The sequence below is a fragment of the Salvelinus namaycush genome, chromosome 28 (genome assembly GCF_016432855.1).
Source record: "Salvelinus namaycush isolate Seneca chromosome 28, SaNama_1.0, whole genome shotgun sequence".
Classification (NCBI taxonomy): Eukaryota; Metazoa; Chordata; class Actinopteri; order Salmoniformes; family Salmonidae; genus Salvelinus; species Salvelinus namaycush.
In genome coordinates this window covers 9,454,217-9,469,576 of record NC_052334.1, presented here as the reverse complement: position 1 = coordinate 9,469,576, position 15,360 = coordinate 9,454,217, and the positions used below count along the sequence as shown (strand labels likewise).

Genomic DNA, 15,360 nt, shown 5'->3' with positions numbered 1-15,360 from the left:
CCCAGCGACTGACTGTGTACTAATTATCAACACGCCCATTATCCGGGTCCTCATTGGCCCATATACTGTAGACTACTCTGCATTATTCTGCCTTATCATGGTGTTGCACTTCATACAATTCTAGATTCACAGTAGATCAACCACGAGAGCGGACCTTCTCTTCTGCACAAGCACTGTGTGGTTTGTGAACCTAGATTATGAAGTGAGGGAAACTGATATTTAATTTACACATGGACAAATGTTTCTGGCATCTGGACTTCATCAGTTCTCCTTCCTTCAGATTCAAGGTTCACACACAGTACAGTGATTGTGCAAAGACAAAGTCTACACTCCTCGAATTGAAGTGCGGACCTATTTTTTTTTTTACACCAAACCATAAACCAACACCATACAGTGCTTGTCTACAGATACGAAAGCTTACAATGAAGCCAACCCAGTCTTCTCTCTGACCTCTAACCTCTGTGCCTCTCCTCCTCCTCCTTCTCCCCTTAGGATCTTCTACAAGGTGAAGAGCCGCAGTGCCCACATGAAGAGTCACGCGGAGCAGGAGAAGAAGGCCGCAGCGCTGAGGCAGAAGGAGGCGGAGGAGAAGGCAGCGGCCCAGGCGGCGGCAGAGGCTGCAGCGTTACTGGCCGCGCGGCAGAACGGGGAACGGGAGGGGAACACAGCCGGAGGAGACAGCACAAACGATGACTCATCTGAGGAAAATGATGATGAAGAGGAAGATGAGGACTGGCACTAAGACCATAGAGATAGAAAACGAGCCCACCCCACCTGTCTTTGCCATTATGGAAAGTGCACACTCAATCTATCTGGCTAAGACAGACAGACAGACACACTGACAGACAGACAGACAGACAGACAGACAGCCCTCTCCACTGTCAGGGTGAGGGGTAACAAACAGAACAGAGCAGAACTCTGAGGCCTCAGAACCCTAATGCCCTCGAGTGTTCAGCTACGGCTCCTAGTGCTCAAGGGACATTTTACGCCCTCTTGTTACGCCTGATTTAGCAGCATTTCTCTGGGAAAAAACTGTCTTTATAAACCAACTGCTTTTTTATTGTTTCATGGAACAGGATCTCCTATCTTGACACTTTCAGGGACAAGTTCTCTCACGCGTTTTCTCCCTCTTCCCTTTAACCTGCTTGTGAAGTGTTCAGGGGTTAACTCTCTCAGGCACACAGTAGGGCAGGAAAGAAAGCCATGCCATCTCTCTCTCTAACACCAATACTTTTATTTCTCCTGTCTGCCATCCACCCCTGGCTTCTTCCTCTTCCTGTCAGCACTTTCAGCCAATCACAACACAGCACACAGACTCATCAGGTGGGAACTATATAGCCACGCCCCCAGCCCAGCCTTTAAAAACTAGAATAGTTTGTGATGCCTGGCAATGCAAGACTACATGAACCACAATGCAACCCGGCTTGGCCACTGCTTTCTCTACTCTCTGCTCCCCAGTTTGATATGTTATTATGAATAGAAGGACACCATATGAGTGATTGGGACCATGCAATATTGAAGTTGAAAGGACTTCCAGGTCATGAAAAGCCCAGATAGACTGATGTGGTGGTAACACCAAAGATGGTGGATAAATGAAGATTTCCCACTCAGGCAGTTTACCATTGAAAAAAATGGTCAGTGCTTAAGGGGGTGGCTCTCCCATAGGCACCAATGCATTAGTAGCTGGGTCTGATCCGCCTAGTTCATTGACTGTACATGAACCAGAAAAAGTGGGATGTCTCACTTCTTCCGTCTCTCGTAACACTGCCTGTGTGGAGGCTTACCTACATGTGAAGGAACAGTTTATGGAACAGAACACACATCGTTGTGTGAGTTTCAGCGTTTTTCCTGTTTGGGACTTTTTCACTCACTCAAGGCTGCCAAACGCACAGACGCGTCGGTCCTCAGTTCACCAAACTGGTTTCGTCTTCGTTTCAAATGCTGTTCTTTTGGGTTTTAGTTGTGTGAATCCCTACCCTGATCACTTTGTTTATAGTCATCATGTGGTGTTTCTCCTCACTGTCGATGCCTTGGATGTTTTTACCGCTTTTTATCTTTGGATGAACGACAATCAATTTTACAAAGGTTATTTTTATATTCAACGAATTACTGTTGCTTTTTTGCTTATTATATCAAATTGTTAATGTTGTTTTTTGTTAATAATATTGTTATTAATAATGTCACTGTTGTCTCTTGTATTATTGTGATTTTGGGTTGTTTTTGCGGCAGGTTGCTTTGGAGATTCTCATTTGACTGTAGTTTCGGGTTATTTAAGACATTGCTTTCGCTGTCTGTTTTGAACTGTGAGGTTTTAGAATTACATCTAAAGACAGTCTGAGTAGAGAAGAGATGTGAAACAGAATTGTAAACGTGCAGTAGATAGAACAACCACGTGATCCCTGATGACAACACCCCCTCCCCCTTATTTCTTGTATCCAGATGTCACCCAAATGTAAAACGGTTTAGGTAAGGTAATGGTAGGGGTTAAGGTCAGGGTTTGGGTTGGGTTTAGGGTACGGACATCCCAAGGATTCCGGGATAGCACTAACCACATCATTACGGCAGGAGGAAAGAGTGAGGAAAACATGATGATGATTTTGACTTGAATGGGTATGTCCACTCTATTTATATTGTCTGGACTTCGAAAAGGATGTCTCTATCTATCTGACTATCTTATTGTCGACATATATCGTTCTGCCAAGCTCCATATCTCTATCTCTATTGCCTCTGCCAAGCGCCAGACCAGACTCTATCTGTCGCCAAGGCAACAAACGAGCAGGCTGAAGATTCTTCTCCTTAAGCAGTCAGCCACAGTGGGGAGCAGAGAGGAACAGCTCCAATTACCGGACCCAGTTAAACCTACCTGGGTACTATGCACTGTGTGTGTGTCAGAGGAGGCTGGCGGGGAGGGCTATAGGAGGACGGGCTCATTGTAATGGAATACATGGAACAGTATCAAACATTTACATTTGAGTCATTTAGCAGACACTCTTATCCAGAGCAACTTACAGAAGCAATTAGGGTTAAGTGCCTTGCTCAAGGACACATCGACATATTTTTCGCTCGGGAATTCCAACCAACAACCTTTTGGTTACCGGCCCAATGCTTTTATCTCCTAGGCTACCTGCCACCACCAGAAACAACGTGTTTGACTCCATTCCACTGATTCCATTCCAGACATTACAAACAGCCCATACTCCTATAGCTCCTCCCACCAGCCTCTTCTGGAGTGTGTGTTTGTGAGTGTGTGATGTGTATGCATTCTGGAGTGTTTGTGAGTGTGTGATGTGTGTGCATTCTGGAGTGTTTGTGAGTGTGTGGTGTGTATGCATTCTGGAGTGTTTGTGAGTGTGTGGTGTGTATGTATTCTGGAGTGTTTGTGAGTGTGTGATGTGTATGCATTCTGGAGTGTGTGATGTGTATGCATTCTGGAGTGTTTGTGAGTGTGTGGTGTGTATGCATTCTGGAGTGTTTGTGAGTGTGTGGTGTGTATGCATTCTGGAGTGTTTGTGAGTGTGTGATGTGTGTGCATTCTGGAGTGTTTGTGAGTGTGTGGTGTGTATGCATTCTGGAGTGTGTGATGTGTATGCATTCTGGAGTGTTTGTGAGTGTGTGGTGTGTATGCATTCTGGAGTGTGTGATGTGTATGCATTCTGGAGTGTGTGATGTGTATGCATTCTGGAGTGTTTGTGAGTGTGTGGTGTGTATGCATTCTGGAGTGTGTGATGTGTATGCATTCTGGAGTGTTTGTGAGTGTGTGGTGTGTATGCATTCTGGAGTGTTTGTGAGTGTGTGGTGTGTATGTATTCTGGAGTGTTTGTGAGTGTGTGATGTGTATGCATTCTGGAGTGTTTGTGAGTGTGTGGTGTGTATGTATTCTGGAGTGTTTGTGAGTGTGTGGTGTGTATGTATTCTGGAGTGTTTGTGAGTGTGTGATGTGTATGCATTCTGGAGTGTTTGTGAGTGTGTGGTGTGTATTCATTCTGGAGTGTTTGTGAGTGTGTGGTGTGTGTGCATTCTGGAGTGTTTGTGAGTGTGTGGTGTGTATGCATTCTGGAGTGTTTGTGAGTGTGTGATGTGTATGCATTCTGGAGTGTTTGTGAGTGTGTGATGTGTATGCATTCTGGAGTGTGTGATGTGTATGTATTCTGGAGTGTTTGTGAGTGTGTGATGTGTATGCATTCTGGAGTGTTTGTGAGTGTGTGATGTGTATGCATTCTGGAGTGTTTGTGAGTGTGTGGTGTATATGCATTCTGGAGTGTGTGATGTGTATGCATTCTGGAGTGTGTGATGTGTATGCATTCTGGAGTGTTTGTGAGTGTGTGATGTGTATGCATTCTGGAGTGTTTGTGAGTGTGTGATGTGTATGCATTCTGGAGTGTTTGTGAGTGTGTGATGTGTATGCATTCTGGAGTGTTTGTGAGTGTGTGGTGTGTATGCATTCTGGAGTGTGTGATGTGTATGTATTCTGGAGTGTTTGTGAGTGTGTGATGTGTATGCATTCTGGAGTGTTTGTGAGTGTGTGGAATGCCGCTTGCAAATTTGCTTTTTCTAGTCAAATATCATGAAATATAATTTAGCCAGTTGAGAGAAGAGGTATTATTCTGACTATTCACTTTTGTTATCTCAATTTATCTCTCCTTACCCTTTTTTAAATGATTATTTTACTCCCCACAAGATTGTCATGGGGAATTGTTTGTTTTGAAATGTAATTTTAGTACTGTAAAACAGAATTAAGGAGGAAATTGAGGGAGGGCATGCCACGAATGCCAAGAAGCTGGAAGCCTTATTCACTTTCATTCAATTAGTTAAGGGAATAAAACACTTTACATTTTATTTACATTAAGAATATCTATGAATTCAACTCTATGAATGCATAATTTGTATGCTATTTTCCTATGGGGTTCATTTCACACTAATGATGTAAAATGGAATGGAATCTCAAGTGCTTTTTACTACAATGTAACTTATTTGGTTAAATTAGATTTTTACTACCTGTGTGTTTTTGTAATAAAAAATGGGGAAAGCACTGTTTATTAAAATGTTACAATACTCATGAAATAAGTGTTTTGGTCCTTTACAAAACGTGCTAGTATCTATAAGCTGACATGTTATTGGTCCAGGTTATTAGACTAAGTCCAGGTAGTCACTGTTTCATTCAGTGTGTGCCTGGCTCCAGGGTAAAGTTTTCTCTAGGTGCAGATCTAGGATCAGCTTCCCCTCCGCCAATCTTAACCCCAACCATTAGTGCGGGAAATGCTAAACTGACCCAAGATCAGCATCTAGGGGCAACTTCACCCTACACCGTGTCTGTAGCTGTTATTTTACTAAGATCCACTACGGGGCAGTATTGTAGTAGGAATCTTACATGCCTTTACATATCTCAAGCATAAGAGGGCATCATTGTTTCAAATTGTATGTTCATTTGACTTTTCTTGTCTTTTTTTTCTGGCCTATATAAATAGCTTTATTCCAGATTGAGCTAGAATAATGTTATACTATGTACAATACTGGATTTACTCTTTGTAATGTAAGAGTCATTAAGTAAGTTAGACATCTGCTGCTTCTCATATCAAACTCATGTGGCCGTGTCGTAAGTCATTGGTCAGATGTGGCTGTTTTGGTGGAATATCCAAACTGGTGGTTGGATGTTGGTTTGGATGGAGCTTGTGGCTGTTTGGTAGTATGTTTTTGGATTGATTTATTCAATTTTAGAATGTTTTTTCTGCACGTGTTCCTCTTAAATCTTTGTTCGGCTCTTTTGTTTGTCCTTTCACTCTGTCATTTTCTCTCTCCCCCTTCTGTTGTTTCTCTCTACAGGGAAAGTGTTGGACTAGCTTGATCAGTAGTGCTGGACAGAGCTGCAGTAGGCTACTAGAACAGAGTTGGCTCAGGATGACAGACAATATTCACAGTCAAAACAACAGTATGAGGCTCAGATGTCTCCTCCAGAAATGGAATGAATAGAACAGACTTCCCCATTCTATTTCTATGCTCCCACACACACTGTATGTAAGGGGTCCAAAGGGGTCCAAAGCCTGGGAGAAGAGAGGGAGGAGGGAGGGGTGTATTGAAAGAGGTAGGAATATAGGGAAGAAGGGAGGAAAGACGGGTTAGGAGAAGTGGGGTTTGAACTGAAGAGGATTCTTCAACATGAAACGTTGCTTTATCTTGTAAGCTGTGACAGCATCTGGGAACAATCAGAGATCAGAGCCATGTGTAGCTCAGCCTTGAAACACCATAGGGCCCTCCAAGTTCATCACTAAGCTCAGGGCCCTCCAAGTTCATCACTAAGCTCAGGGCCCTCCAAGTTCAACACTAAGCTCAGGGCCCTCCAAGTTCATCACTAAGCTCAGGGCCCTCCAAGTTCATCACTAAGCTCAGGGCCCTCCAAGTTCAACACTAAGCTCAGGGCCCTCCAAGTTCATCACTAAGCTCAGGGCCCTCCAAGTTCATCACTAAGCTCAGGGCCCTCCAAGTTCATCACTAAGCTCAGGGCCCTCCAAGTTCATCACTAAGCTCAGGGCCCTCCAAGTTCATCACTAAGATCAGGGCCCTCCAAGTTCATCACTAAGCTCAGGGCCCTCCAAGTTCATCACTAAGCTCAGGGCCCTCCAAGTTCATGACTAAGCTCAGGGCTCTCCAAGTTCATCACTAAGCTCAGGGCCCTCCAAGTTCATCACTAAGCTCAGGGCTCTCCAAGTTCATCACTAAGCTCAGGGCCCTCCAAGTTCATCACTAAGCTCAGGGCTCTCCAAGTTCATCACTAAGCTCAGGGCCCTCCAAGCTCATCACTAAGCTCAGGGCCCTGGGTCTGAACCCCTCCCTGTGCACTGGGTCCTGGGCCCCAAGTTGTGAAGGTAGTGCTCAGCCCCCTCCTGTACTCCCTGTTCATCCATGACTGCGTGGCCACAAAGTCTCCAACTCAATCATCAAGTTTGCTGATGAGATGACACAACAGTGGTAGGCCTGATTACCAACAACGACGAGACAGCCTACAGGGAGGAGGTGAGAGCCCTGGCAGAGTGGTGACAGGAAAATAACCTCAAGGTCAACTAAATGAAGGACATGATCGTGGACTACAGGAGACAGCAGAGAGAGCATGCCCCCATCCACATCGACGGGCCGCATTGGAGAGGGTCAAAAGCTTCAAGTTCCAAGGCGTGCACATCACTGACGACCTGAAATGGTCCACCTACTCGAGACTCCGACATTGCTCCTTCTGATATTTCTTAATTTCTTTCTTTTTACTTTTTGGATTATGTGATTGCTAGGTATTATTGCTGTTGGAGCAAGAAACACAAGCATTTCACTGCAGCTGCTATAACATCTGCAAATCTGTGTACACGACCAATAAATTATTGGATTTGATTTGTTAACATTCATTTATTGAGTAGTGTAATGGCACCCTATTCTCTATTGCACTGTAATGGCACCCTATTCTCTATTGCACTGTAATGGCACCCTATTCTCTATTGCACTGTAATGGCACCCTATTCTCTATTGCACTGTAATGGGACACTATTCTCTATTGCTCTGTAATGGCACCCTATTCTCTATTGCACTGTAATGGCACCCTATTCTCTATTGCACTGTAATGGGACACTATTCTCTAGTGCACTGTAATGGCACCCTATTCTCTATTGCACTGTAATGGCACCCTATTCTCTATTGCTCTGTAATGGCACCCTATTCTCTATTGCACTGTAATGGCACCCTATTCTCTATTGCACTGTAATGGGACACTATTCTCTATTGCACTGTAATGGCACCCTATTCTCTATTGCTCTGTAATGGCACCCTATTCTATATTGCACTGTAATGGCACCCTATTCTCTATTGCTCTGTAATGGCACCCTATTCTCTATTGCACTGTAATGGCACCCTATTCTCTATTGCTCTGTAATGGCACCCTATTCTCCATTGCACTGTAATGGCACCCTATTCTCTATTGCACTGTAATGGCACCCTATTATCTATTGCTCTGTAATGGCACCCTATTCTCTATTGCACTGTAATGGCACCCTATTCTCTATTGCACTGTAATGGCACCCTATTCTCTATTCACTGTAATGGCACCCTATTCTCTATTGCACTGTAATGGCACCCTATTCTCTATTGCACTGTAATGGCACCCTATTCTCTATTGCACTGTAATGGCACCCTATTCTCTATTGCACTGTAATGGCACCCTATTCTCTATTGGTCTGTAATGGCACCCTATTCTCTATTGGTCTGTAATGGCACCCTATTCTCTATTCACTGTAATGGCACCCTATTCTCTATTGCACTGTAATGGCACCCTATTCTCTATTGCACTGTAATGGCACCCTATTCTATATTGCACTGTAATGGTACCCTATTCTCTATTGCACTGTAATGGCACCCTATTCTCTATTGCACTGTAATGGCACCCTATTCTCTATAATGGCACCCTATTCTCTATTGCACTGTAATGGGACAATATTCTCTATTGCTCTGTAATGGGACAATATTCTCTATTGCACTGTAATGGAACCCTATTCTCTATTGCACTGTAATGGGACACTATTCTATATTGCACTGTAATGGAACCCTATTCTCTATTGCTCTGTAATGGGACCATATTCTCTATTGCACTGTAATGGCACCCTATTCTCTATTGCTCTGTAATGGGACAATATTCTCTACTGCTCTGTAATGGAACCCTATTCTCTATTGCACTGTAATGGCACCCTATTGCTCTGTAATGGAACCCTATTCTCCATTGCACTGTAATGGGACCCTATTCTCTATTGCACTGTAATGGCACCCTATTCTCTATTGCACTGTAATGGGACCCTATTCTCTATTGCACTGTAATGGGACACTATTCTCTATTGCTCTGTAACGGGACACTATTCTCTATTGCTCTGTAATGGGACACTATTCTCTATTGCACTGTAATGGCACCCTATTCTCTATTGCACTGTAATGGGACACTATTCTCTATTGCTCTGTAATGGGACACTATTCTCTATTGCTCTGTAATGGGACACTATTCTCTATTGCTCTGTAATGGGACCCTATTCTCCATTGCACTGTAATGGGACACTATTCTCTCTTGCTCTGTAATGGGACACTATTCTCTATTGCTCTGTAATGAGACACTATTCTCTATTGCTCTGTAATGGGACACTATTCTCTATTGCTCTGTAATGGGACACTATTCTATGTTGCACTGTAATGGCACCCTATTCTCTATTGCACTGTAACGGGACACTATTCTCTATTGCTCTGTAATGGGACACTATTCTCTATTGCTCTGTAATGGCACCCTATTCTCTATTGCACTGTAATGGAACCCTATTCTCCATTGCACTGTAATGGGACACTATTCTCTATTGCTCTGTAATGGGACCCTATTCTCCATTGCACTGTAATGGGACACTATTCTCTATTGCTCTGTAATGGGACACTATTCTCTATTGCTCTGTAATGGGACCCTATTCTCCATTGCACTGTAATGGGACACTATTCTCTATTGCTCTGTAATGGGACACTATTCTCTATTGCTCTGTAATGAGACACTATTCTCTATTGCTCTGTAATGGGACACTATTCTCTATTGCTCTGTAATGGGACACTATTCTATGTTGCACTGTAATGGCACCCTATTCTCTATTGCACTGTAATGGGACACTATTCTCTATTGCTCTGTAATGGGACACTATTCTCTATTGCTCTGTAATGGGACACTATTCTCTATTGCACTGTAATGGGACACTATTCTCTATTGCTCTGTAATGGGACTTTCCAGGTGAAGAAAAAATAAAGCAGTTATTGATGATTTTGTCAAACAAAATCTGGTTTAAGTTGCTTAAGCGAGACACCTTCAGCACAGAGTCTCTGAGCCCTTATATCCTTATCACATATGTTCTGGAAACACATCACAAAAGACATAACACACGGCAGTGAACCACACAGTCTCACAGAATACAATATGAACCAGTGTGTCCTCGGAATTGGCACCATCAGACTGGCGCCAATACTATCAGCAGATAGGAGCACTGTCCATAACATTTAAGTCTAGTGAACATTGACCTTGCACAAACAGAATCTTGTGTATTACAGAAAGGAAAACTATAAAACGTGTTAATCACTTAACTGAATGGGACTTATATTTAATTTGCCATTACACACTATATAGGGAACAGAGACCTATTTGGGACTGAATGTGAGTCACAATAATTCTCTCTGACTCTCCCAGTCCAGTGGCCTCTATGTGCCATTTGGGACGCAGCTAGCGAGACTCATTTGTAACTGGCTGTTGGTGGTGATGGTATTCTGGTTCATTTATCAGAGAGAGGAGATTAACCCCAACACAATCCGTCTCCAAAACCCATAGGAACAGCCAGCATGTGGTGTGGAGAGAGGGGTCGGCCATGCAACCCAGTCCAAGTGTGGGTGTGTTTGAGAGACCTGAATCCTGGGAGCAACTCAACATGGCTTACCTAGTGCAGCACTAACTGACCTTACATAGTGCAACACTAACTGACCTTACCTAGTGCAGCGCTAACTGACCTTACATAGTGCAGCACTAACTGACCTTACATAGTGCAACACTAACTGACCTTACCTAGTGCAGCACTAACTGACCTTACCTAGTGCAGCACTAACTGACCTTACCTAGTGCAGCACTAACTGACCTTACATAGTGCAACACTAACTGACCTTACATAGTGCAGCACTAACTGACCTTACCTAGTGTAGCACAAACTGACCTTACATAGTGCAACACTAACTGACCTTACATAGTGCAGCACTAACTGACCTTACCTAGTGCAGCACTAACTGACCTTACCTAGTGCAGCACTAACTGACCTTTCCTAGTGCAGCACTAACTGACCTTACCTAGTGCAGAACTAACTGACCTTACCTAGTGCAGCACTAACTGACCTTACCTAGTGCAGAACTAACTGACCTTACCTAGTGTAGCACTAACTGACCTTACCTAGTGCAGCACTAACTGACCTTACCTAGTGCAGCACTAACTGACCTTACATAGTGCAGCACTAACTGACCTTACCTAGTGCAGCACTAACTGACCTTACCTAGTGTAGCACTAACTGACCTTACCTAGTGCAGCACTAACTGACCTTACCTAGTGCAGAACTAACTGACCTTTCCTAGTGCAGCACTAACTGACCTTACCTAGTGCAGCACTAACTGACCTTACTTAGTGCAGAACTAACTAACCTTACATAGTGCAGCACTAACTGACCTTACCTAGTGCAGCACTAACTGACCTTACCTAGCCTCCAGGTTGTCTCAATAGGAGGAGTAGAATAACACACACACACACACACACACACACACACACACACACACACACACACACACACACACACACACACACACACACACAGACACAAACAAAAACACACACAAACATACACACATACACAAAGATACACACACAGACACAAACAAAAGAATGCCTACTGCCTACTATGCAGTTTCAGTCTTACCTCACTGTGTACAACAGTTTCACTCTATAGAACAGGAACAGGTACAGCTGCATAGCTCCCACCACAGTACTAGAACGTCATCTGTATGATCATTAAAGGGATAGTGTGAGATTTTGGCATACTAGCTGCTCCTGTAGACTTCCAGTCATTGCACTAACGCTAGTTATCAATGGTTCCAGACACTGCATTTAACTTCCTTCAAACTGCACACAGAGACATAAAAATGGTATCCATGAGTTCATCTGACTCTGTGTAAGTAGAAAACAAGGGTACAAACTTGAGGTTGTTTGGGGTTCTTTTGGGAACTTTGGGGTTCTTTTGGGAACTTTGGGGTTCTTTTGGGTACTTTAGGGTTCTTTTTGGGTACTTTGGGGTTCTTTTAGGTACTTTAGGGTTCTTTTAGGTACTTTAGGGTTCTTTTGGGTATTTTAGGGTTCTTTTGGGTACTTTGGGGTGTTTTGTGTACTTTGGGGTACTTTTGGGGTGTTTTGTGTACTTGTTTGGGTTGTTTGGGGTTCTTTGGGATGATTAAAGTTTTTTACAATCACTTTGGCACTAATTTCAGAACCTTGATGTCATTTTTCAAAACTCTAGACACAAAACTCACAACCAATGATCAAAATGCAAATTTTTCAAAACTCACTTTTTCCAATTGCTTGGATACAATACACATAAAGCTAAGATCATTTGTTCATTGAACTAAAATCACCTGTTCGAAATGACACAACTTAACATCAAAGTATTACCATTTCAAAATGAAATTCACACATTACATCTGAAATGACTGTCTATTCATTTCATTACAATGATCTAACTATCAATTGATACAACTGCTCAAAATGATAAGTAACTGTTGCTTTACTCTTAATGCATAGTTTTATGGAAACTGACAAACAATATTCCATGTTTAGATCATGAAAGTTTCAGGATAACGAGATCCATTGACACCAATTACCTTGGAATATGAACCAATTGGACTACATTATCTATGGATGTAAAATTTCATCATCATTCTTTATCAGACACTGTTTCTATTGTCCCATGTACCACTTTTCCAGGCCATGTTTTCAGATTTGACATTAATGTACACTCACCGGCCACTTTATTAGGTACACCTATCTAGTACTGGGTAGGACCCCCTTTTGCCTTCACAACAACCTGAATTATTCACGATGTTGTACGTTAAGAGATGCCCTTCTGCACACCACTGTTTTTAAACAGCTGTTATTTGAGCATTTGTGGCCTTACTGTCAGCTTGAATGTGTCTGGACATTCTCCTCTGACCTCTCTCATTAACAAGGTGTTTTGCCCACAGAACTGCTGCTCACTGAATGTGTTTTATTTATCGCAACATTCTCTTTAAACTCTAGAGACTGTAGTGCATAAAAATCCCAGGAAGGCAGCTGTTTCTGAGATGCTGGAATCACCATGTGTGGCATCAACAATCATACCACGGTCAAAGTTGCTTAGATTACTCATCTTGCCTGTTCTAATGTTTGGTCGAACAACATCTAAAGCTCTCTACTCTATATACTCTATATATTGAGTTGCAGGCAGCCAGATGATTCTCTGTTCGAATGTAACCTTCCTTGATGAGCTAAATCAGGTCTGTAGAGCTGATGGCATGACCTCTGTCATTGTGTGGGATAATGTCAGGTTCCACCATGCTCAAATGGGATAAGCATGGTTTCAGACCCATCCACAATTTACCACCCTGTACTTACCCCCATACTCTCCTTTTCTTAACCCGATTGAGGATTTTTTCTCCACATGGAGATGGAAGGTATATGATAGGCTACCTCACGAACAAGCCACCCTTCTCCAGGCCATGGATGACGCATGCAATGACATCACGGCAGACCAGTGTCAGACCTGGATTCGCCCGAAGATTATTCCCAAGATGTTTGGCTAATGAAAACATCCATTGTGATGTGGATGAGAACCTGTGGCCAAATCCACAAGACAGGGTTGATGGAAATATAGAAGTACAGTAATCAATCTCTTGTTTAGCTTTTTACAGTGAGCCAGGTGAGGAACACTGCAGTTGACCTTTAACTGTTTTTAATTTTTTTGTAGCTAATTATTTTTGCTTTGATTCAAAGAAACCTATGTTGTGATTTTATTGTATTTCATCAATACATTTCATATTTTGTTCAATGATTCCACTGTGTCTGTAGTATTCTCTCTACTAGTCCTTTTACAGTGATGTATTTACGTGTAGTAGCATAATGAAACATGTATCACATATTTTGTACTACAATATCTAATGATTGTACAAACAACTACACAGTGAAACTCTCGGTATCTTGTGTGTGGTTGATCTAAATGAATGGTCCTATTGTATTTCATGATAAATTAGTTATTTGAACCAATGATTCTGCAAGTGCAATGTTTCTTTAAAGATATGAATGCACAATGCAATGTTTTGAACATTGGACAGCCTGTGTTACAAGTGATGACCGTTTTAAGTTTTGTGTCTAAAGTTTTGAAAAATGTCCACAAGGTTCTGAAATTAGTGTCATAGTGATTGTTAAAAACTGTAGTAGGACCCGAAAAAAAAGGACTTAATTGCCAAAATCTTACCCTATCCCTTTAATGACTATTGTTTCAACAGAGGGACACACTTAGTCCTCTACTTATTCTGTCTATATTCAGTCCTGGACCATTGCTTCCTCATTGAGGGAAGAGATTTTGACTCACATCATAAAATAATATTTCCACCATCATCTACAGCCCTAAATATAAATATCTACTGGGACTCATCTAACAGATGGGCCGGTCCCAAACCTCAGTAAAGTGGTCAGATTCTGGGCTTATTGGATCTGAGGGACTGTACGTGTCACTTAAATGGAACCAAGACTCCAGTGGACCACTTGGTCCCCTACCCAGGGCCTTGCTGATCTCCTCCTATCTGACTGTCTGTACTACCCAGGGCCTTGTTTATCTCCTCCTATCTGATGTGAACAAGGCCCTGGGTAGTACAGACCGTCAGATAGAAGGAGATAAACAAGGCCCTGGGTAGTACAGACCGTCAGATAGAAGGAGATAAACAAGGCCCTGGGTAGTACAGACAGTCAGATAGGAGGAGATTAACAAGGCCCTGGGTAGTAGAGACAGTCAGATAGGAGGAGATTAACAAGGCCCTGGGTAGTACAGACAGTCAGATAGGAGGAGATTAACAAGGCCCTGGGTAGTACAGACAGTCAGATAGGAGGAGATTAACAAGGCCCTGGGTAGTACAGACAGTCAGATAGGAGGAGATTAACAAGGCCCTGGGCAGTACAGACAGTCAGATAGGAGGAGATTAACAAGGCCCTGGGTAGTACAGACAGTCAGATAGGAGGAGATAAACAGGACCAATCAAAAGAAATGCAGTTGGAGTCATGCTCAGGCTTAGACACAGATGTGTTACTTGGATCCCAGATGGGTCTGCTTCACATCATGACTCCTCTGTCTCTCTCTCTCTCCCTCTCCCTCTCTCTCTCTCTCTCTCTCTATCTCTATCTCTCCACCCTCTCTCTCTCTCTCCAGACCCTCTTTCTCTCTGCTTAGGACATCCTCGCTACTCATGCTGAAGAGAAAGAGAGCAATGAACTTACTACCCCTTTTAAAACTGTGATCAGGTTTAATGTCGTAATGATACAATGATGAAAGAGGAGGTTCAAATGGGACGCAGAGCTCCATTGCTACCCTGAGGGCCAAGACAGATTCCCAGCCCGATCCGGTCCTTACCCCCTGTTTGTACCCACCGACCCCAACCCTGGACTGGCCCTGACTACCCCACCCCCCCTGATCCTCCCACTCCTCTACATTATCACATAATGGCTCAGTTCGGCACAGGTGGGCCGGCCTGGCAGGCACACTAACGTTT

The 15,360-nt window shown here is 43.1% G+C and overlaps 1 protein-coding gene across 1 annotated transcript in view; it reads left to right on the top strand.

Annotated features, from left to right (window-relative positions):
- LOC120023032 (mitotic deacetylase-associated SANT domain protein-like) overlaps positions 1–3,207 on the top strand; it is a 36,443-nt gene extending 33,236 nt beyond the window's left edge. Inside the window, exon 12 of the mRNA XM_038966981.1 lies at positions 493–3,207. Coding sequence (XP_038822909.1) covers positions 493–742 — 250 coding nt within the window. The 3' untranslated portion in view covers positions 743–3,207. The remainder of the gene's footprint in view (positions 1–492) is intronic.
- Positions 3,208–15,360: the final 12,153 nt, after the last annotated feature.